The sequence below is a fragment of the Hypanus sabinus genome (genome assembly GCF_030144855.1).
Source record: "Hypanus sabinus isolate sHypSab1 chromosome Y unlocalized genomic scaffold, sHypSab1.hap1 SUPER_Y_unloc_2, whole genome shotgun sequence".
Lineage (NCBI taxonomy): Eukaryota > Metazoa > Chordata > Chondrichthyes > Myliobatiformes > Dasyatidae > Hypanus > Hypanus sabinus.
In genome coordinates, this window is record NW_026779021.1 from 478535 (window position 1) to 503800 (window position 25266).

The following is a 25266-nucleotide window of genomic DNA, read 5'->3' on the forward strand; positions in this document are numbered from 1 at the left end:
ACTTCATTTCGGGTCCAGCCATTTCACTTGGACTTTCACGTTGGCAGCAGTGTCACAGCCACTACTAGGGGCAGATTTCCTACGAGCCAACTGCCTCCTGGTCGACCTAAAAAGCCGGCGTTTGGTCCACGCCGAGACGTTCCAGCTCGGTGAAGACAAGCTACCGGCCTCAACCTGGATTCCGTGACCCTCTCGGGTAACGAATTCGCCAGGGTGTTGGAGGAATTCCCCTCCGTAGTCACCCCGCAGTTCTCCATGGCCGACCCCAAGCACGGCGTGCAGCACCACATCCCCACGCAAGGCCTGCCGCTGCACGCCAGAGCTCGCAGGCTCCCACCCGACAAGCTCCACCTCGACAAGGAGGAGTTCCGTAAGGTGGAAGAGATGGGAATCGTAGGCCACTTAGGACAGCCCATGGGCATCCCCGCTGCACATGGTGCCCAAGTCCGCAGGAGGATGGAGGCCCTGTGGAGACTACAGAAGGCTCAACAACGCCACAACCACCGACAGATACCTGGTGCCCCACATCCAATACTTCATGGCAAACCTGCACGGAGTGACCATCTTCTCCAAACAATAGACAGTAGGTGCAAGAGTAGACCATTCGGCCCTTCTAGCCAGCACGCCGTTCACTGTGATTACGGCTGATCATACACAATCAGTACCCCGTCCCTTCCCTCTCCCCATATCCCTTGACCCTATCTATAAGAGCTCTATCTAACTCTCTCTTGAATGCATCCAGAGACTTGGCCTCCACTGCCTTCTGGGGCAGAGCATTCCACATATCCACCACTCTCTGGGTGAAAAAGTTTTACCGCATCTCTGTTGTAAATGGCCTACCCCTTATTCTTAAACTGTGGCCTCTAGTTCTGGACTCACCCATCAGCGGGAACATGCTTCCTGCCTCCAGCGTGTCCAATCCCTTAATAATCTTATATGTTTCAATCAGATCCCCTCTCATCCTTCTAAATTCCAGTGCATACAAGTCCAGTTCCTCCAATCTTTCAACATATGACAGTCCCGCCATCCCGGGAATTAACCTCGTGAACCTACGCTGCACTCCCTCAATAGCAAGAATGCCCTTCCTCAAATTTGGAGACCAAAACTGAACACAATACTCCAGGTGTGGTCTCACCAGGGCCCTGCAGAAGGACCTCTTTACTCCTATACTCAATTCCTCTTGTTATAAAGGCCAGCATGCCATTAGCTTTCTTCACTGCCTGCTGTACCTGCATGCTTGCTTTCATATCTCCAGCGGATCAACTCCTGTGCGACGTGTCTACTGGCAAACCCCAACCTGTGGTACCAACAGCTTGGAGGTGCTGGGTGTTCGACACGCTGCACAACCTGGCCCACCCGTCCATCCGGGCGTCACTGGCACAGCTCCTGGGCACCCAGCTGCATCACACCACAGCATACCATCCCAGTCCAATGGTTTGGTACAGCGATTCCACCAGCATCTCTTGGCCTCGATGGCACACCTCAGGGACCCTAACTGGACAGATGAGCTTCCCTGGATCCAAGGAGGACCTGGGCACCTCCTCGGCGGAATTGGTCTACGGCGCCCCCCTGACGGTCCCAGGCGAGTTCGTACCAGAGGCCTGAGGTTCGGAAGAAACTCCAGCAGCGGTGCTAACGAGGCTGCGGGGCAAGGTAGGGACCCTGGCACCGGTCCCGACCTCCAGGCATGGTTCCACGCCATCCTTCACCCCTAAAGACCTCCGAGACTGTGAGTATGTTTTCATTCTCAGGGCTATGCACAGGCCACCTCTACAGCGGCCGTACGAGGGACCCTTCAGGGTGATCCGGCACAACGGATCCACGTGTGTCGTGGAGGTGGGTGGCCGGGAAGAGACTTTTACAGTGGACCGCCTCAAACCGATGCACTTGGACATTGAGCAACCAGCAAGGGTACCCGCACCACACCGGCGGGGCCGGCCACACAGACTGGGGGTTCCACTCCCCAGTGGACGTTTCTGAGGGGGGGGGGGGGTGGCAGTGTTGAGGGAAATTATTAATTTTTCTCCAATTCCACTGAAGCAATTTGTTTCTTGTGTAACTTACAAGGTACTTACATTTGAGGTGTCTCATACAGTACACTCTGTTTCACCAGGCAAGGAAAACTTAACTTCACAACCCGAGTATCAAATAGTGGTTTCTAGACTTTGGTTGGTGCTCTACTCAACTTAACTTCATATGATTGGATTTTACATTTCCTTACATTATCTCTCACTTTGTATTTTAATCGTGTTTAGTCCTGATCTCAGTTTACCAGACCACCTACTGACTTGAATGTTCCCCAAGATCATTTAAAAGTTCTTTCTTCCAAAGCTCTAAAATTCAAAAATACCCCAATATCTTTTCATACCTGTGACAATAGGGACCAGACTTGTGAACTGCCTCCAGTGCTGAATGTATTCTTGTCATCATCAGAACAGGGCATATATTCATGGTGTATTCTGACTAGCGTATAATAGTTTGGGAAAGAGCTCACCTTACTTATTACTACTGAATTAGGTAAATAATTTACCAATCTCCTTTGTTTTGATGATTGCTGTTCCTATGGCTGGACACATTAAACATCCACACAACCATATCCCCAGATTTCTTTCAACTTAAAGTAGATGTAACACTAATCATGATGTTCATGCATTTCCCATCTTCCCATTCCAGAGACCTACATTAACATTAAATTCCACCTGATAGAAATCATATTTCCTGATCTGGTGCTAAAGAATCATCCATCCTCCTAGTTGAGAACATGCACAAAGTTGTTTCAAATCTTTGAATCCAGATCATTAGTATTTCAGAGACATCTGACAATACCAATTTTTTTTTTGTCTCCCTCCAGGCAATGAGTGATCTATTCCTGATGCTTATCTTACATCATCAAAGTTCTGACTTTATTTATCCGCCTTTAGTGTGCAACTTTCATTTTCTTTTTGGAAGTCTGGGCCAACCAAGGCATAATTCTTACCAGAAAGAAGTATCAAAATAAGACAACCAGACTATTTATACATTACTATGTCATTGTCATACTAATGCTCCTGACTTTTATTAGTTTAACTGGCATGAAAGAAATAAAAACACAAGGTTAATAAGTAGCTTTCCAGTGAGAGGTTGTTGCTCTGTGAAGTTAACTCGCTCTTTCCCCCAAATCTGCTTGTATCGTATAGGTTTTCTGACACTTCCTGTTTATGTTACAGATTTCCTGCACCTGTGATTTCTTAATACTTAGATCCTATTTCTGATCACTCATCTCTTGATTTGCTGGTTAGTTACGTCAGTACTTGGTTGAATAGGAGATTACATAGAACATTACAGAACAGCAGCAGGTTCTTTGGCCTACACTGTTGTGCTGAATTAATTGAACTGGAAAGTATAAGCCTTCTGGGTGAGCCTCCCATGGGGGACCTTCTCACACACCTTACTAAAGGTGAAGTAGACAACATTCAGAGCTCTACTTTCACCAGTCAGATCCACAGGTTCCTAAAAATTTCTATCAAATTAGGAAGACATAACTAGTCCCCACACAAAGCCATGCAGACTGTCCCGAATTATGAATGCTAATAAATTCTATCCATAAGAATTCTCTCTCTACTGTGAAATTGTGACAATAGATGTATGTGCAAAATAAACACCTGTGGAATTGAGACAATAGATGTAAGTGACCATGCATCTATATATCTATTTAGGCAAAATATTAATTTTAATAGAATTCATTTGGCCAATCAACAAAAAAGCGAGGGGTGACCTATTTGATAGTGCCTTCTTAAGGTAATACAGAAGTGTAAAAAACATTTCTTTAAAAAGGAATTTATAATTCCTAGTAGTTTTTACGCCCAAATAAGTAAATTGATTTCTTACAATTGTAAAAGGAAGGTTAGTATTGACTAATACCAAATTATTCAAAGGAAAATGTTCACTCTTATGAAAGTTAATTTTATATCCTGAAAACTGACTTCAGCAGGAGAGTAAAGAAAGTACGGAAGGTAAAGAAGACTCCACATTAGAAATGTAGAGCAAACGGTCATCAGCATAAAGCAAAACTTTGTAGGTATACCCCTCCTTAAACTACCAGTGATATCATTAGATTCCTGGCAAGCAACAGCTAAAGGTTCTAAGACCACATCAAAAAGCAAAGGACTCAAAGGACAACCTTGTCTAGTTCCATGTTGAAGTTTAAAAAGGTTAGAATTCTGAAAGTTAGTAAGAACCTGAGCAAAGAGAGATAGATAAAGTAATTTAATAAAATCGGGCACAAAGTTAAATTTTTCTAAAGTTTTAAATAAATAATTGCATTCAACCCAATCAAAAGCTTTCTCAGCATCTAAGGATATCACATTTTCTGATATCTCTTTAGAAGGAGAATAAATAACATTCAATAAATGACTAATATTAAAGTGGGAATATTGATTTTTGATAAATCCAATTTGGTCATTACAAATAATAGATGGCAAAATATTTACAATCCTTCAAGCCAAAAGTTTAGGTAAAATTTTAGTATCAACATTAAGTAAGGAAATTGGTCTATAAGAAGAACATTCGGTTGGATCCTTACTCTTTTTAAGAATAAGTGAAATAGAGGCTTCATAAAAAGATTGTGGCAACCTACCTAATTTAAGTGTCCAAAAGGACTGAATATAAGTGAGGTATAAGCAAAGAAGAAAAAGCCTTGTAAAACTCTCCAGAAAATCTATCAGGACCTGGGGCCTTCCCCGAGTGAAAAGAGTGAACAACCTCGGCAATTTCTCATGAGAAATGGGTTGATCCAGCAATTTTCGATTATCATCAGAAAGTGTAGGAATGTTTAATCGATCTAAGAAATTATGCATTACAGTATTATCTTTAGGAGAATGGATCAGAACCATAAAGCTTAGAATAGAATTCTCTAAAAGTATCATTTATTTCTAAATGATTATAAGTTTTATCACCATGAGCTTTACAAATTTCTTTAATTTGGTGTTTAACTATAAATGTCTTTAATTGGTTAGCCAATAGTTTACCCATTTTATCTCCATGAACATGAAACTGACTTTTATCTTTTAAAAGTTGAGTTTCAATTGGATAAGTTAAGCAGATCGTATTTAGTTTTAACTTCAACACGTCTTTTATATAAAACAGGATCTGGAGCCAAAGCATGTTTTTGGTTTAATTGTTTCAACTGATTGGCTAATTCAATTCTCTCCTTGTTAGCTTTTTTCTTAACACTTGTGGTGAAAGAAATAAGCCTTAAAAGCATCACGTGAAATAAGACTAGAGGTCTCTTCCAGTGTACTTTCTTAAAGAAAGAGTAATTTGTCTGATCAAAAATTTAAAAAAATCCTTATCAGATAACAAGAGTTGGATTAAAATGTCAGAATCGGTTTATTTTGGAGACATCTGGAAGACTTAAAGATAAAAGCACAGGAGCATGATCTGAAACAGCAATTTCTTTATATTCACAGGATCGAACCAATGGAATCAAATGACTATCAACAAAAAAAAAAATCAATCCTGGAACAAGTATGATGAGCATGAGAAAAAAATGAGTACACTATCTGTTGGATGGAAATGTGCCAAATATCAACAATATCACATTTCATTAGAAAAGACTGGAAAAAGGAGGCAGATCTGCTAAAAGACAATTGTTTAAAAGATGAGTGATCTTAAACAGGGTCTAAACAACAGCTGAAATCTCCCCCTAAAACCAGAGAATACAGATTTACATCTGGTAAAAGCTTTAAAAAAAGCATTGAAAAAAACCTGGATCATCTATATTTGAGGTATACAAATGAGCAAAAACCATTAATTTATTACCTAATTTCCCTGAGACTATAACAAAACGCCCATTGGTATCAGACACTACATTAAGTTGAACAAAGGAGACTGAATTGTCTGTAAGAATCGAAATTCCTCTGGCTGAAAGGAGGAATGAAAAAAAAGTCCTTCCAACGGCTGAAAAGACATAAATTATCACATTTAGGAACATGCGTTTCTTGTAAAAAAAATAATTGAGACATTCAATTTCCTAATATAGTTAAATAGCTTATTATGTTTCACAGGATGGTGTAATTCTTTTACATTAAAACTAAGTAAATTAATAGCATGATCCATTTTAAATATTACTTAAAAGAGAGGTTAGAATAAAAACTCCTGGAATATATATTAAATCCAAACATTGAGCGTTAAGATAAAGTAACCAAGCAACAAATGAAGCTAAGAGAACCAAACAGCAGATAGAAAAGAAGAAATCCACCCCCACCCCCCACCCAAAGAGAGAAAGTCCACCAAAAGGGAAATCAACAGCTAAACCTATACACATTACCCTCCCAAAACAATATTCTGGCTAAGCTCCAAAACATTTTCAAGGCTAACTGCATTCCAACAAGACACAACTAAAAAGAGCTAAATTAAACTTATTAAAAATACCTCATGAAAAAATATAATATAAAATTTAAAAAGAACTAAGAAAATTCAAAACATATTAACTTGTAAAGTATTAACTCAATGAAAGCATACTAATGTTAAACCCTTAATTTTCTAAGCAAAGAAATGAAAGTACAAAAAAATTAGATACGAAGGTATACCAAAAGTTAAAAACACAATTACTCATAAAAGAAAATAATGAACAGTAAGACTGCTGATTCTAAACCAAGGATCCATCAGGCAGGCACAGTGTAGATTTACGTAGGGAATTACTGAATAGTCAAACTTCTGATACTGATTCGGAAATTAAAAACTCCTGCACCTCGAGTCAAATGCAATCGCTTCTGAGAGCCAATTTTCAAAATGATTCTAAGAAGAGTGGGAAAGCAAAGAGAGGGTTTAAAACCTCTAGTATACAATTCCAACATAACTTTTTTAAACTCAAGCATTCATTCAACACCTCCGGTGAAAAATCCTCCATAATTCTGATCTTCTGGCCTTCATAATAAATCATACCTTTCCAACAAGAATCATGAATTAAAAGTTCCATTGTTTGAAAGTCATGAAGACTGAACGCGATCGTTCTCCTGGAGGAGCTCTCGGCACTGTTGATCTATGAACTCGGTCTATTTTAGGTGGACATTTTAAAATATTCTGAAATAAGTTAGCCAAAATGTTTGCAAAAAATTCCAAAGGCTGATTGCCTTCCAGTAACTCCTTAAAACCCAGAATTTGTAAATTATTTCTTCTGCTTCTATTTTCTAAGTTGATAATCTTCTGTCTTAATTTTTCATTAACCTTTGACTGTTTATCACAGATCTTTTCCAGGTCATCAACCTTCACATCCAACATTGTTAAAGTGACTTCATTCTCCTTTATCCCTTTATCGTGTTCACTTGAAGTTTTTTGAATAGAATCTAATTTTACATCCATTTGTTTAAATTCAGCGCTGAGTTGCCGGAATTTCTACTGGTTCTTCTCCAAAAGTTCATTTTTATGCTTCTGAAGTGCCTCCAAGATAGATTACAAAGTTATTGGAGGGTCCTTTTCTTTTTAAGTAGCTTTGGAACCCCTCATCATGAAACAATACCGCATTTAAAATAAGTTTTCAAAGCAAGTTGGAAACAGTAAATTAAGTAGAGTAGGAGCAGCTATAAAACACTACTACTCCAACAGCCAGCAGAGTCTGAAATCAGAAAATATTTAATGTTTCTGAAACAGAGACACTATGAAAATGGATCGAAATCTATGAAACTACTAGCATGGAAACTGAAAAAAAAAAGATAGCAGTAAATACAATTCATAGAATTAGGGATCAAGAACTAAAGTGATAAAAAAAAATAAGCTAAGAGAAATTCAAGAAGCTTTTGAAGTGTTTTACAAAACTCTATATTTCAAAGTTCCAGGGGGAAGCAGAACCCACATTGACACCTTCTTGAATTCTCTAGTTACCCACTTTAAGCGAAGAACAAAATAGAACGATGACTGCTGATGTAACTGAAGCTGAACTAAAGACTGCAATTAGTAGGATTAACTTAAGCAAGTCACCAGGATCAGATGGGTATACGGCAGAGTGGTATAAAGCACTTAAAATGAGTTAATTCCTGTTTTACTCCCCACACTGAACTGGGCTCTAAAAATTGCACAAATGCCACCCAGTTGGAAGGAAGTGAAAGAAGGCAAGGATAAAATAGAATGTAGGTCATTTAGACCAATATCCGTTCTTAATGTAGATTATAGGTAATTTACCTCCATCATGGCCAAACGATTAGGGAGTTTCTACTCATACTGATACGTAACGATCAGACAGGTTTAATACGACAACGCCAAACACAAGACAATATACGAAGGACACTTCACATTATGGATCATATATAAAAAAATAAAATCGAAGCAATAGTGATAAGCGTGGATACTGAAAAGGCATTTGATTTGGTTAATTGGAATTTTCTTTACAGTGTTTTATGTAGACTTGGTTTCCAAGACACAATTATTAAAACTATACAGACACTATATGACAATCCTACTGTTAGGATTAAAATCAATGGATATTTATCAAATATTTTTACCCTAGTAAGGGGCATGAGACAGGGTTGTGCATGGCTACTGCTACTCTTTGCATTATATCTGGAACCACTAGTTCAATACATCAGATAAAATGAAGATATCAGGGGAATTACTATTAAAGGGACAGAGCATAAATTGATTTGTTTTGTGGATGGCATTTTGATCTATCTATCTAGGGCAACCACCATACACTTTACCTAAATTGATGCAATCCTTTGAACAATATGGTCAATTATCAGGATACAAGATCAACATAGATAAAACCCAATTACTCTCATATAACTATAGCTTACCAAGAGAAATTGAAAGTAGATGCCCCTGGGCATGGCACACAGAGTCTTTCAAATATTTGGGCATCATTATGTCAGAAGATTTGGCAAAATTATCCGAATGCAATTATCAGCCTTTATATAAAAATTTTAAGAAGATATAACATGATGGAACCTAATTCCTTTTTTTCAGTCTCCGTTCAAGGTTTGAATCTATTAAAATTAATACACTGCCCAAACTATTATATCTCTTTCAGACCCTACCAATAGAGATTAATCAAAATCAATTCAATGAATGGAACAAGATGTTATCACGGTATATTTGGCAGGGTAAAAGGCCTAGAATTCGTCTCAAAACTTTGCAATTAGCAAAGGAAAGGGGGGATGGGGCCTACCTTCTCTTAGAGATTATTATTTTGCAACACAGTTGAGAGCTGTGATATGTTGGTGCAACCCATCATATGAAGCTCAATGGAAAAATATTGAAGAGAGGATATTTTCCATCCCCATATAGGCAATTTTGGCTGAGAACATACAAAGTTACATAAATACCATTGATAACCCATGGGTGAAAAGGACACTTAAAAGATGGAAAACTATGATGAAAGTATTTTGAGATTTTGATCTAGATTGAGATGCAGGTAGTTCCTGAGTTATGAATGTCTGATTTACTGACAACTCGTACTACGAACTGAGAAAGGAGAACACCATTCGCTATTTTAAGTCGGATCGTGACACCATCCACCATTTTAAGTCCTTGCTTTTGACACTGTGTTGAGTGTGTAACTTTGTGTTCGGCTTAAATTTTTCTTAGCAAGATTCACCCTGACTGCCACACCCCCCCCCCCCCCACAGTTTTCGTCAGCTGGTGGTGGAATGAGATCAGCGCCAGGCTTGAGAAGGGAGTTTCCTGAGTTCGATTTAGTGACAGACCGCTCCCGGGCCAGGTTGATGTCGATCCAGTGACTCCTGTACCATCCATGCTGGGTTGATGTTGAGCTCACTGGAGCTTCCCTCAGCTATGGAGCTGGAAATCAAGAGAGCTCATCGAGTGCCAGTCCGGAAGCCTACCTGAGAAAAGCCACGCTCAATAATAATTCCTTCCGTACAGCACCAAGGCAGAGATTCTATGAAGGGCCTGGGGTAAGAAGAGGGTGTTTTTAGATGATAAATGAATATATTTCAACCAAGATTACCCCCCCCCCCCTGCGGTCCTGCAGAGACATAAAGAATACTCTGAAGTAAAGCGAATATTAAAGCAAGGAAAGATTAGATTTCAAACTCCGTACCCTGCTAAACTTTGAGTGTTTTTATAAAGACAGGAGGCGGTTGTACCAGACAGAGGAGGAGGCGACTACAGACATGAAGGCCAGAGGGTTGCCCGTCAGCATGATCAAACAGAGGGAAAGCCTGGCAGAGTAATTATCCCACATCACTTGGAAATAGTGCGAGAATCTAGAAGGCAGGAGACGGGAGGAGGCCGAGAGAAATATATCAGGAAAGACCCGGGAGTTTTCCAAAGACAGTCCTCACTCCCACCAGAAGAGCCATAAGGTTTGGCTAACTTTTAAAATGTTGAGAAGCTAACTTCCGCTTCCTTACTTCTTTTTCCACACCAAAATGAGAATATGTATATGTGTGCATATATGTGTATGTATGTAATATATGTGTGTGTGTGTGTGTGTGTGTGTGTGTGTGTGTGTGTGCATATATATATATAGGAGGAGTACACAGGGAAATCTTTTCTGTGTAATGGATTTGTTCACTGACTTTTATGAATACTGCAATGGGGGCCCTCAACTCACAAGTAGGAGGGGTTATCCCCCACAGCTAGACATTTCCTCTAGCTCGACACAGGGTCATCTACTAGAGACCTCAGCCTTGGAATCACACGTTCGTTGCCATTTTTGTTATTATTTGTGTTTCTTGGCTCTTATTTGTTCAGGGAATAGATCAATTAAGTTTTATTCTAATTTCAATGATATATTGACAAGTAAATACAGATGGCTAAAGACAAGGTAAAATTCATTTCTTTTAATGTCAATGGGCTATTAAATCCAATTAAACGTAATAGAATTTTATCCAAAATGAAAAAAGAACAAGCCCATGTAGTATATTTACAGGAAACTCATTTAAATGATAATGAGCATAAAAAACTAAAGAGAATGGGCTTCATTAATTCATTTTTCTCCTCATATAAATCAGGACATAGGAGAGGAGTTGCTATTCTTATCTCAAGTAAGCAAAATTTTGAAAAAGTATATGAAATGGGAGATAAAGAGGGCAGATATATTCTGGTAAGGGGGAATATAGATGGCAATTCTGTTACTCTATTGAATATACACACCCCACGAAGTTATATTGGTTTCTTTCAGAAAATTACTGATATTATGGTAACGGAAACTGAAAGTCTCCTGATATGTGGGGGGGGGGGGGGAGAATTAAATTTACAATTACAACCAAACTTAGACTCTTCCAATAGAAAAACCTTTGAAACAAAATCTTTACATAAGAAAGTTAATACACTTTTTGAGGATGTTGGTTTAATTGATATATGGAGGGACCTTTTCCCTGACAGAAGGGATTACACTCATTATTCTGCTCCCCATTCTGTATATACAAGAATAGACTATTTCATAACATTTGGAAAAGACAAAGACAAAATAAACACCTGTGGAATTGGGACAATAGATGTAAGTGACCATGCACCTATATATTTATCTGTTGATTTTGACCTGCATCCAAAGAATACAATTTGGAAAGTAAATTCAAGTCTACTCAATGATCTGTACTTTAAGGAACAAATTAAAAAAGAAATTGGTCTCTACTTAGAATTTAATGATAATGGAGAGGTTTCTCCTCCCATTTTATGGGATACTCTGAAGGCAGTCTTAAGAGGGAAAATTATAGCGATATCTTCATAAAAGAAAAAATGAGGAATAAACATTAGAGGAATTACAAAATAGGTGAAGGAATTAGAGAAAAAACACAAATTGAATTTGGCACAGGATACATTAGGGGAAATTAAAAGAATTTGGAATGAAATTAATAGTTTAGCTATGCAAGAAATCAGGAAAAATTTAATGTTTCTGAAACAGAGACATTATGAAAGTGGATCAAAATCTATGAAAATCCTGGCGTGGAAACTTTAAAAAAAGATAGCAGAAAGTACAATTCATAGAATTAGGGACCCAAGAATGAAAATGATAAAATAATAAACTAAGTGAAATTCAAGAGGCTTTTGAAGTGTTTTACAAAATGCTAAATTCCAAAGTTTCAGTGGGAAGCATAACCCAAATTGACACCTTCTTGAATTCTCTAGAGTTACCCACTTTAAGCGAAGAACAAAATAGAAGGATGACTGTTGACATAACTGAAGTTGAATTAGAAGCTGCAATTAGTAGACTTAAATTAAGCAATTCACCAGGATCAGATGGGTGAGTGGTACAAAGAATTTAAAAATGAGTTAATTCCTCTTTTACTCCCCACACTGAACTGGGCTCTAAAAAAGGCACAAATGCCACCCAGTTGGAAGGAAGTGATAATCTCAGCTATACCGAAAGAAGGCAGGGATAAAATGAAATGCGGGTCATTTAGACCAATATCCGTTCTTAATGTAGATTATAGGTCATTTACCTCCATCATGGCCAAACGATTAGGGAGTTTCTACTCATACTGATACGTAACGATCAGACAGGTTTTATACGACAACGCCAAACACAAGACAATATACGAAGGACACTTCACATTATGGATCATATACAAAGAAATAAAATTGAAGCAATAGTGATAAGCGTGGACACTGAAAAAGCATTTGATTTGGTTAATTGGAATTTTCTTTACAGAGTTTTACATAGATTTGGTTTCCAAGACACAATTATTAAAACTATACAGACACTATATGACAACCCTAAATTTTGGATGTATACCTCGAGATAAAGAGATAAATATTTAATGAATATATTGTTGGCGGCTGGTAAAAAGACTCTTACTAGGAAATAGTTATCACAGTAGAGCCGAACTTTAAGTACATGGATGAAAATTATGATGGACATTTACAAAATGGAGAAGATAACAGCATCTGTCAATCATAAGCCGGAACAATTTGATTCATACTGGGATAAATGGTTTAACTACATAATGCCTCATAGGCCTGATTTTATTCTCACAAATCAATGAATCTGTTGCAAAAAATGATCACTCCCTACTTGTACATAGTTCTTTCCTTTTGCTTGTTTTTCCTTTGCACTCTTTTCTATAAGTGTATACCTCAGATAAATACTTTGTGGAGATTTGTGATATATATGATTATATGATATATATGTACAATGTCTGAAATACATCTTATGGAAATGTTTGATGATGAACTTCATTAAAAAAGTAAATTACAAAAAGAAGAAAAATGCGTGACACTAAACAGTCAAGCATACTTTTTTTTCAAACCTTTCACATCAGCCACAGCAGATGACGAACCTCGACCTTTGGTATCAAGGCAGGCAGATATAGAAGGTGACTTGCCTGCCCTGATGGGAACAGATGAGAATGAGAATGACACCCCGGTCTCGCACCATCCCAACCTCCAACGACTCAGTCTAACATACCATCATCAGTGTGCTCACTGTCTTCCCGATTCCGATAAGAGATACTACACTGTAAATACATTTTTTTCTGCTTTATACAGGCCGTGTATTTTTATGTGTTATTTGGTATGATTTGAGAGCTTCATAGTTTAAAGGTTAATGGAGACAGTGTTTCTTCCGAGATCGCTTGCGCCGAGTGTTTTTGCCGCCAGTCCTGCCAACAGTGCTTGCGTGAGATTTTTGCTACAGTGGACACTGCTATAACAGTTGCAGAAAAGTATTTCTACTTTATATAGGCTGTGTATTTATCAGATCATACCTGCTTTTACTATATGTCACTGTTATTTTAGGTTTTATGTGTTATTTGGCATGATTTGGTAGGGTAATTTTTGGGTCTGTGAATGCTCACAAATTTTTCCCATATAGTTGTCCCCCATTTTTTGAACGTTTGCTTTTCGACACTTTGCTGTTATGAAAGACCTAAATTAGTTACTTGTTTTCACTAACAGAAGGTGTTTTCAGTTACAGAAAAGACAGCGCAACCCCAAGCAGCCAAACTCCTCCCCCAGAACTGCATTTAGAACTTAGAACTGCATTGTTTAAACACATGCTTTATGTCAATTTATTTTGTGCATCCGTTAGCAAGATGAGTTCTAAGGTACGGAAAAGCCTAAAAGAGCTCATAAGCACTTAACGTAAAACCAGACATAATAAAGCATTTTGATCAAGGTGAACGAAGTAAGGTCATTGTCTGCATTTTGAATTTGCCTGAGTCCACTGTTCTTATTATTTATATGCACAGAGAAAGAATTTTGAAAGCTGCCGATGTGACTGTTGGTCCTGCTCGTAGCAAAGTGGTCTCTCTTAGTCAGCATCCAATATTGGACAAAATGGAAAGTCTATTTCTTGAGTGGATTGATGGGTGTACAAAGAGTGGTGTACCATTAAGTTATCTTATACTTAAGGAGAAATCAGTCAGTCTATTTAATAAGCTGAAACAGAAAGCACTGGACGATGGTGATGTAAGTGTGGTGAAAGTGGAATGTAGTCAAGGGTAGTTTGATCGGTTTCTGAGGCGAGGGCAGCTTCATAGTTTAACGTTTACTGGAGAGAGTGCTTGGGCTGATACTGAAGCTGCTGAAAAGTTCCTAGCAGAACTGAAGAAAATAATTACAGAAGGTGGTTATTCATCTAAGTAAGCATTTAACTCTGATGAAACTGCAAGCAAGACACTTATTTCGATAGAAGAAAAGCAGGCTAAGGGACACAAGGCATCGAAGGATAGGTTTAACACTAATGCCTATTATTAACACCACTGTAATGCTGTCCTTAAGCCTCTACTAGTGTACCATTCAGAAAATCCAAGGGCACTTAAAGGCGACGATGAGAAAACACTTCCCGTTGTGTTCTGTTCACAACCAAGCGGTTTGAATTCCCAAGTGCTTTTTTTCTGAGTACATGAGTGGATACGTTAGTCCTTTTGCTGAAAAATACTGTAGAGAAAATACCTCAATAATAGGTGTCTTATGATTGTCAATAATTGTGCTGCTCTTGCATCTGGCCTTACTGAGTATGGTGGTAACATTCATGTTGCGTTCTTACCACTGACTACGACATCGTTGCTGCACCCATGTGACCAAAGCCTAACAGTCACACTTAAGGCTTACAATACGCAAAATGTGATGAGTTTTATTGCAAGTACCATTAACAGAGAGGGCAATTGCATCTTTGCGAGAGATCTGGAAAGAGTACAATATAAAACTGGCAATTGCCAACATTGGAAATGCTCTCGATAGGCTAACAGTCTCAAAGAGAAATGGCATTTGGAGGAAACTACATCCCGAAGCAGTGAACAATTTTAAAGGCTTCGAACCATCAACAATAAATACGGCAATAGTGAGTTTGACTAAGGAGGCTGGGTTTGTGGAAGTTGATGAAGATGACTTTGAAGAGGTTTGGCATTCCATGACCAGGAACTGACAGATGAAGAGGAAAGAATAAAAATCGAAAGTGAATTCATCCAGGAACTGAGTGTGAAGCAAATGCGTAAGATTTCTGCTGCGATTGACAACACTGCAATGATTGCAGAAAAGTATGACTTTAATTTTGGAATGGTACGTAAGTTTAGGGCAGGTTTGCAGGATGGTTTGAGTGCTTACAAAGAACTGTATGATAGAAAAATGCACGAGGATAAGCAGTCAAGCATACTGTCGTTTCTCAAGCCTTCCACATCAGCCACAGCAGACGATGAACCCCGACCTTTGACACTGAAGCAGGCAGTCATAGAAGATGACCTGCCTGCCCTGATGGAAACAGACAACGATGAGATGACACCCCAGTCTCCCACCACCCCAACCTCCGACGACTCAGCCTAACACACCATCATCAGTGTGCTCGCTGTCTTCTCGATTCCAGTAAGTGAAACTACACTGTACGTACGTTATTTCTACTTTATATAGGCTGTGTATTTTTATGTGTTATTTGGTATGATTTGTTATTTGATTAGGCAACAGGTGCAGAAGTAGACCATTTGGCCCTTCGAGCCTGCACCGCCATTCTGAGATCATGGCTGATCATCTACTATCAATACCCGGTTCCTGCCTTGTCCCCATATCCCTTGATTCCCCTATCCATAAGATACCTATCTAGCTCCTTCTTAAAAGCACCCAGAGAATTGGCCTCCACTACCTTCTGAGGCAGTGCATTCCACACCCCCACAACTCTCTGGGAGAAGAAGTTTTTCCTTAACGCTATCCTAAATGACCTACCCCTTATTCTCAAACCATGCCCTCTGGTACTGGACTCTCCCAGCATCTGGAACATATTTCCTGCCTCTGTCTTGTCCAATCCCTTAATAATCTTATATGTTGCAATCGGATCCCCTCTCAATCTCCTTAATTCCAGTGTGTACAAGCCCAGTCTCTCTAACCTCTATGCATAAGACAGTCCAGACATCCCAGGAATTAACCTCGTGAATCTACGCTGCACTTCCTCTATAGCCAGGATGTCCTTCCTTAACCTTGGAGATCAAAACTGTACACAATACTCCAAGTGTGGTCTCACCAGGGCTCTGTACAAATGCAAGAGGATTTCCTTGCTCTTGTACTCAATTCCCTTTGTAATAAAGGCCAACATACCATTAGCCTTCTTCACTGCCTGCTGCACTTGCTCATTCACCTTCAGTGACTGATGAACTAGGAGTCCTAGATCTCTTTGTATTTCTCCCTTACCTAACTCTACACCATTCAGATAATAATCCGCCTTCCTGTTCTTACTCCCAAAGTGGATACCCTCACACTTATTCACATTAAACGTCATCTGCCAAGTATCTGCCCACTCACCCAGCCTATCCAAGTCACCCTGAATTCTCCTAACATCCTCATCACATGTCACACTGCCACCCAGCTTAGTATCATCAGCAAACTTGCTGATGTTATTCTCAATGCCTTCATCTAGGCTGTGTATTTTTATGTGCTACTTGGTATGATTTGTTATTTGATTTGATTTGGCAGCTTCACAGATTAAGGGTTACTGGAGAGAGTGCTTCTGCTGAGATCACTTGCACTGAAAGTTTCTGTTGAGATCTGGTGCACCGAGAGTGTTGCCGAGTGCGTTTGCTCCAAATGTTTCTGCCGAGATCGCTTGCACCCAATGCAAGTACTGCACTGCAATGATTGCAGAAAAGTATTTCTACTTTATATAGACCGAGTATTTATCATAACATTCCTGAATTTACTATATGTTCCTGTTATTTTAGGTTTTATGGATAATTTGGCATGATTTGGTAGGTTATTTTTTGGGTCTGTGAACGCTCACGACTTTTTCCAGTATAAATAAATGGCAATTGCTTCTTCACTTTACGACATTCCAGCTTACGAACCCTTTCATAGGAACACTCTACCTTGGAATAGCGGGGGAATCCATACCTCAAGAGTGGTTGAAAAGAGAAAAAAAACATTTACTGAATATACTGCTGGTGGCTGGTAAAAAGACAGGAGAGCCCAACTTTAAATACATGGATGGAAATTACAAAGGACATTTACAAATTGGAGAAGATAACAGCATCTGTTAATCATAAGTTGGAACAATTTGATACATACTGGGGAAAATGGTTTAACTATTTAACGCCTCGTAGGCCTGATTTTATCCTCACAAATCAATGAATATTTTGTAAAAAAAGAAGTCACTCCCTACTTGTACATAGTTTTCTCCTTTCCTTTGTTCTTTCTTTCCATTCTTTTCAGATAAATATTATGTGGAGATTTATGGCAAATATGTATATACGATATGTATGTACACTCTGAAATATAACTAATGGAGATATTTGTTTGATGATGAACCAAAAAAAATTCCAATAAAGTTATTCTCTCTCTAGCTTACCTACCACTAATTTGCGATTCACCAGTCTATAATCCCAAGATTATCCTTATTTCCCCTTGTGAGCATTAGAACAATATTAACTCACTACATTTTCCCAAGCTTGGCCACAGCTAATGTGGTATTTTTAGCTTCTTAGACTGTTCCACTGAGTTAAATTTTGGGAGAATATTTTGTTGTTTCCTTTTTAAAAAGAAGTTTTAGTTTCTCTGTTTTCTGGTACTACCACTAACCATACTTTTAATATGATGCTGTATGCCCTATTTATAATTAAAACTTTAACATTTCTCCTTACAGTATTGCCTTTGAATTATATTCATTAAATATTGCTTGGATTTATCACTTAGACCTTTTCCAGGTAATTTGCTTGATTTCAGTCCCAGTTCATCTGATTTAACGTTGTCAAAATATACCAATTTAATACTGACATAGCCATCTTTTTTTCAACCGAATCACAAGTGATAGATCAGAGAAGCATCTTTCCCGGATTTACAATATTATAGAAATTAGAAGACCCTGAAATGCACATTTTCAGGTAGTTCAGGAGAGAAAATTATTTTCTATATTCCTATATCTTCTCTCTTTGATGGAAACTTCCTATTTTAATATTTACTTTTTTTCCCTTTTCCAGACAGGGTCTAAACGTACCTGAAGATGAGACATAAATCTATACCAACTGTTAAGGAAGTTTAAATGAATCAACTTCAGTGCTTTCCAGTCACATCTTAAAAACGGTGATAGATCAAAAAGGCACCCAAAAAAGATCCTCTGATGTTTTTCAAATAAAAGTACATCAAGAAAGGTAACATCCAGATTTAATGGAAAATAACTGATAATAACTAAAGACCATGAATAGACAATACTGCCCACATAATGATTCTAGATATAGCATCAATTGGTAATTGGTATTATAGTAACATGCACCAAAATATAATGGAAAGCTTTTGCTTGCATGCTGTCCAGACAGTTCACTTCATACATAATATCCATCAAAATTTACTCATGTAGTATGGATTACTGTGCAGTCCAAAAAAATGCACACACTGTTTGGACAACTGAATCCACAAAAACTCTTAAGCTTTTCACAAAATTTGTAGTAAGAGACTATGGCTCTCTGCATGGAATGAGATTCTTTTAAGGCTAATGGCTAAGCTGTTTTCTAAAGCTTGAAAGATTCATTGATCAATTGATTAAGAAAAAATATTGCATAATATTGGCTTTCTTTTCATGGTGTACTTCAACATGACTTTCTTTTTTTGTGGTCAGTAGGAATCAAGGATAACTTTAGTCAGCATATTAACAAACCACAAACACAACAAATTAAAATATTTTGAAAAGTTACATTAACAGAAGTAATAATCACCATCTTAATAATAGCTTTAAGTTTTCTATTTTCCCCTTACCAGTAGACACCAACTGCCTCTTTTGATGTTTTTTTCAAGTGCCGGAATCGCATGGCCATAGGAAGATCCATGCTGGTTGCCCGTCTATAAGTTTAAAGAAAGACATGACAGTCCACAATGAGAGTTGGTTCATATAATGTACAACATTTAGAAAAACTGTATTTATTTCTTGGAGAAAATTAAAGTTGTGCTCACCTTACTTAATTTGAATTGTACAACCTTCCCAGCCATTTAATTTCTGATGCTAAATAAGATGTATTTTTCTTTTCTCAAAGCAAATTGTGACATATACAATTAGGAGGAACACTTTCTGACTAGTGTTATGTGTGATGAACAAGCCAGATGGAAATGGGGTCCAGAGCTGACCACCCCACCCTTGGGAACTATGCTGCTAATGAGAGAGAAAATGATAAAAAAAATAAGCTAAGTGAAATTCAAGAAGCTTTTGAAGTGTTTTACAAAATGCTATATTCCAAAGTTCCGGGGGAAGCAGAACCCACATTGACACCTTCTTAAATTCTCTAGAGTTACCCACTTCAAGCAAAGAACAAAATAGAACAATTAATCGTGCTAAGTGCTACTTTGGGTTGTTGACCATATTGTCTTTCTCTGCCATCGTATCTCCGCAACCGGTGCAAATCCTCTCCCAGCAAATTAGCCGCTGTTAGAGATTTCCCACACACTGTATATGAATTTCTATCATCGCTTCATTCTGTGAATTTAGCACAGTTAAATCTTGTGCTTAAGGGCAATACCCCTAATCACGTGCGAGACTGGTCTGTGATAAAGACTAAGGCATTTGATGACATCAAACAAGCTCTTCCTAACGCGACCCTACCTGACGCAATCGCCCCCACAGCCATCACTACTAACACCTCCACACAAGGCTACGTCCACACTAGACCGGATAATTTTGAAAAAGCCGGTTTTACGTAAAAGTGATAGGCGTCCACACTAGGCGATTTTAAAAATACCTCTGTCCACACTGAAATGGATATTTCGGCAAATCTCCTCCTACTGCGCATGCGCAGGACACATCTACCGAAAATAAGCAACGTGTTTGGTGTTGAATATCACTGTGAAAGACTTGGTGCACATTTGTTCAGTTACAGACTAGAGAAACTTAAACGACTGACAGCTGTTACCTCACACGCAGGAGGACTTAAAACTAAAAAAAACAAATACTGGAGCATATGGAAGCAACCGACAGGGAGTTCACGGAAAGTATGACCCGGCTGACGATGAACATTGAAAAACTGACTAACTATGTTGCATTAATAAAGTCCCTTGTTAAATGTGTAAAACATGTCTGCATCAGTGTTATCTTGTATTTCCTTGCAATGTTACATTAGGCTGTTACACATCTACTGTCAGAGAAGAACTTGAAAAAATAGGTAAACCACCTTCATACGAGCAAGGACAGAAAACGGCAAAGTGAGTACAGTATACTTATTTATTCAGTAAGTTATGGGTCAAAGTATTTGGTGAGTACATTTCTAACTCTTCTGACTTCAGTCTTGTTGTCGTCTATTCTGAAATTGTTAGGTTGCATTCAAGAAAACAATTTAATGAACCATCTGCACTGGCACGTCATTACAGTGTTTTTAGATTTCTCCGGTTACCCTGTCCATACTCTTCTGTGCAATCCAGCGTTTTCAAACTTACACACCCTGGAGGGTGTTTCTGAAAATCTCCATTTTCGGGAAAGGTAAACGACGTTTCAGTGTGGACAGAGGGTAAAAATGAAGAGAAAAAGCTTTCATTACGTCCACACTAGACTGGATAAATCCGTAACCGAAGCTCACTTCGGTTACTTATGTAAGTGTATGTCTCATCACTGTTAGCTGCCACACCGTTTGACAGTAGTAGCCTCTGTACATTGAATAAACAATTTCCAAGGCAGTGTAAATGAGTTGCAAACTATATCACTTTACTACGGAAACAATGTTTCCCGTAGTTATTTGGTGAGTCCATAAAAATAAATTACATTTCATTGCTCTTAGCAAATTCTTAACTATTTTAGAATCCTTAAAACAAGCCCTTAAGAATATTTAACATCAAAATGTGAATATATTAGTTTATCAGTTAGACGTTGACAGACAGTTGTCTGTACTTACACAGAGGTCGAACTTGAAACAGCTACAATTTATTACTCCAAGAGTGCAATCCAACTTACCAAGTATTTCTTCTATATTGCACTTGATTTTTTTGCATTCTCATGTGCGAAGAGTACACGGTTTTCATCAAAACATCATTTACAAATAAATTATGTGTATGTCTGAGTTAACGCACCGTGCTGATTTTAGCTGCACTTCCTCTTCCTCTTCCTCATTGGGACAATAATCTGGTGGCTGCCGATGTTTTGAGGCCAAGAAATTGAAGATATCAAATGGTGACTTCCTATGAAAATAAAACATAACAACGTGTGACATTTTCCACACAAACTTTCCCTTCCACAGGTGATAACTCTGTTGTTTTAAGTGCTGAAGTGCATACGGAGCCAAAATATAGCCCTGATTCAAAACTACAAAGCATATTGAGTGTAAAACTCCACAATGGAGTTAACGCAAACACGAAGAAATCTGCAGAAGCTGGAAATTCAAGGAACACACATAATATGCTGGTGGAATGCAGCAGTCAAGGCAGCATCTATAAGAAGTACAGTTGATGTTTTGGGCCGAGACCCTTCGTCAGGACTAACTGAAAGAAAAGATAGGAAGAGATTTGAAAGTGGGAGGGGGAGGGAGAGATCCAAAATGATAGAAGACAGGAATGGGTGAGATGAAGCTAAGATCTGGGAAGCTGACTGGCAAAAGGGATACACAGTTGGAGAAGGGAAAGGATCATGAGGCTAGGGAGAAAGAAGGGTGGAGGGGAACACCAACGGGAGATGGAAAACAGGCAAGGAATGATTGTGAGAGGGGCAGAGAGAGAAAAAAGAGAGGGAAAGAAGAAAAAAGGGGAAAAATAAGAAATAAATAGAAGGGGAGGAGGGGCATTAACGGAAGTTAGATAAGTCAATGTTCATGCCATCAGGTTGTAGGCTACCCAGCCGGTCTATGAGGTGTTGTTCCTCCAACCTAAGTGTGGCTTCATCTTGACAGTAGAGGAGGCCATGGATAGACGTATCAGAATGGGAATGGGACGTGGAATTAAAATGTGTGGTCACTGGGAGATCCTGCTTTCTCTGGCAAACAGAGCGTAGGTGTTCGGTGAAACGGTCTCCCAGTCTGCGTCGGGTCTCACCAATGTATTGCACCGGACGCAATAGATCACACCAGCCGACTCACAGGTGAAGTGTGATATATCCTCCATCTTCCTCTCACCCCAACCCTTCCCCGTCCACTGACACTACCAGCCTCCCTCCCCCCTCTGATCCCATTTCTCATCCGTGCCGGGTCTTTACCAATCCCTCCGACCTTCAACTCTCTGAGGCAGAGCGCTCTGTCCTCAGTAGGGGCCTCACCTTTGTTCCCCCTTCACCCTCACCTCAGTGAGTTCCGCGTATGACGCTGAACTCTTCTTCTGCCGGCTCCATTTTCGAGCCTCCTTCTTCAGCAAGGACTCTCTCACCTCCACTGATGACCCCTTCTCCCATCTTCAACCCTCCTCCTCTTCATGGACACCCCGCTCTGGTCTTCTACCTGCTCTGGATCTCTTTATTGCTAATTGCCGACAGGACATCAACCGTCTCAACTTCACCACACCCTATTCCAATTCCAACCTCACTCCTTCCAAAAGCTCTGCTCTCCGCTCCCTCTGCACCAATCCCAACCTCACTATAAAACCTGCTGATAAGGGAGGAGCTGTTGTTGTCTGGGGTACTGACCTCTACCTGGCCGAGGCATAGCGACAACTCTCTGATACCACCTCTTATTTACCTCTTGATCATGACCCCACTAAGGAGCACCAGGCCGTTGTCTCCTATACCATCACCAACCTTATCAGCTCTGGGGATCTCCTATCCACTGCCACCAACCTCATAGTTCCCACACCCCGCACTTCCTGTTTCTACCTCCTACCCAATATCCACAAACCTGCCTGACCAGGTAGACCCATTGTCTCAACTTGCTCCTGCCCCACCGAACACATTTCTGCATACCTTGACACTGTTTTATCCCCCCCTTGTTCAATCTCTTCCCACCTATGTTCGTGACACTTCTCACGCTTTGAATTTGTTCAATGATTTTAAGTTCCATGGCCCCCACCATCTTATTTTCACCCTGGACATCTAGTTCCTATATACCTCCATCCCCCACCCAGATGGTCTCGCAGCTCTTCGCTTCTTTTTGGATTCCAGACCTAACCAATTCCCCTCTACCACCACTCTCTTCCATCTAGCGGAATTAGTTCTTACTCTCAATAATTTCTCCTTTGGCTCCTCCCACCCAAAGGTTGCACCTCCTGCACAAATGCTGAGCTCGCCGAATTTATTAACTTTGCATCCAACTTTCACCCTGTCCTCAAATTTACCTGGTCCATTTCCGACACCTCCCTCCACTTTCTTGATATTTCTGTCTCCATCTCTGGAGACAGCTTATCTACTGATGTCTACTATAAGCCTACAGACTCACAGCTACTTGGACTATTCCTCTTCCCACCCTGTCTCTTGCAAAAATGCTATCCCTTTCTCTCAGTTCTTCTGCCTCAACTGCATATGCTCTCAGGATGAGGCTTTTCATTCCAGGACAAATAAGTTGTCTTCCTTTTCTAAAGTAAGGGGCTTCCCTTCCTCCAGCATCAGCTTTGCTCTCAAACGCATCTCCCAATTCCCACACATCTGCTCTCACTCCATCCTCCCACCACTCCACTACGGATAGGGTTCCCTTTGTCCTCACCTACCATCCCAGCAGTCTCTGTAACTTTCTCCACCTCCAACGGGATCCCACTACCAAGCACATTTTACCCTCCCCCCCTTCTGTTTTTTGTAGGGATCCTTTCCTATGCAACTCCCTTGTCCATTCATCCCTCCCCATCCCTTCCACCGATCTCCCTTCCAGCACCTACCCTTGTAAGCGGAACAAGTGCTACACCTCCCTCACCACCATTCAGGGCCCCAGACAGTCCTTCCAGGTGAGGCGACACTTCACCTGTGAGTCGGTTGGTGTGGTACACTGCGTCCAGTGCTCCCGGTGTGGCCTTTTATATATTGGTGAGACACAACGCAGACTGGGAGACCGTTTCGCTGAACACCTATGCTCTGTCTGCCAGAGAAAGCAGAATCTTCCAGTGGCCACACATTTTAATTCCACGTCCTATTCCCATTCTGATATGTCTATCCATGGCCTCCTCTACTGTCAAGATGAAGCCACACTCAGACTGGAGGAACAACAGCTTATATTCTGTCTGGGTAGCCTCCAACCTGATGGCATGAACATTGATTTCTCTAACTTCTGTTAATGCCCCTCCTCCCCTTCTTACTCCATCCCTTGTTTATTTATTTATTAGCCCCTCCCCCATCTCTCTGTCCTCTTTTTTTTCTTTTTCTTTTTTCTCTCCCTGTTGCTCTCACAAACACTCCTTGCCTGTTCTCCATCTCCCTCTGGTGCTTCCCTCCCCCTTTTTCTCCCTAGTCCTCCTGTCCCATGATCCTTTCCCTTCTCCAGCTCTGTATCCCTTTTGCCAATCAACTTCCCAGCTCTTAGCTTCACCCCATCCCCCTCTGATCTTCTCCTATCATTTTGGATCTCCCCCTCTCCTTCCCACTTCCAAATCTCTTCCTATCTTTCCTTTCAGTTAGTCCTGATGAAGAGTCTTGGCCCAAAACGTCAACTGTACTTCCTATAGATGCTGCCTGGCCTGCTGCATTCCACCAGCATTTTGTGTGTGTTGATGGAGTTAACATTCACATTTTGGCCACCTGAAGAATCACAAAATGATTGCTGCATGAAATGGAAACTGTATTGTAGGAACAGTACAGCATTTAAATTACTATTGCCCCATAGTAATTCACAAGAACAATTTTAAGTACTTAATGAGCAATAGTTTATGGTATAATGCAGCACACTGTTGTTTCTACAACAGTTTTGAAGAACACCTTTGAAATAGACTGGATACTTCATAGGATATTTTTCAAGTCTTCCTCAAAAACCTTCCAAGTTTATTCCAAAAATCCTCAAAGAAGTTAAAAAGACTAAAGGTTTATTTTTTTATTCAATGTTT

At 39.7% G+C, this 25266-nt stretch overlaps 1 protein-coding gene across 7 annotated transcripts in view; it reads right to left on the reverse strand.

Moving 5' to 3' along the window:
- Nucleotides 1–25266, reverse strand: part of LOC132386023 (histone-lysine N-methyltransferase 2A-like) — a 316855-nt gene that overhangs the window by 16476 nt on the left and 275113 nt on the right. For all 7 annotated transcript variants that reach the window (XM_059958301.1, XM_059958298.1, XM_059958300.1 and 4 more), the window contains 2 exons: nt 21397–21504; nt 19105–19188 (listed from right to left, as the gene is read on the reverse strand). In XM_059958301.1, coding sequence (XP_059814284.1) covers nt 19105–19188; nt 21397–21504 — 192 coding nt within the window. The remainder of the gene's footprint in view (nt 1–19104; nt 19189–21396; nt 21505–25266) is intronic.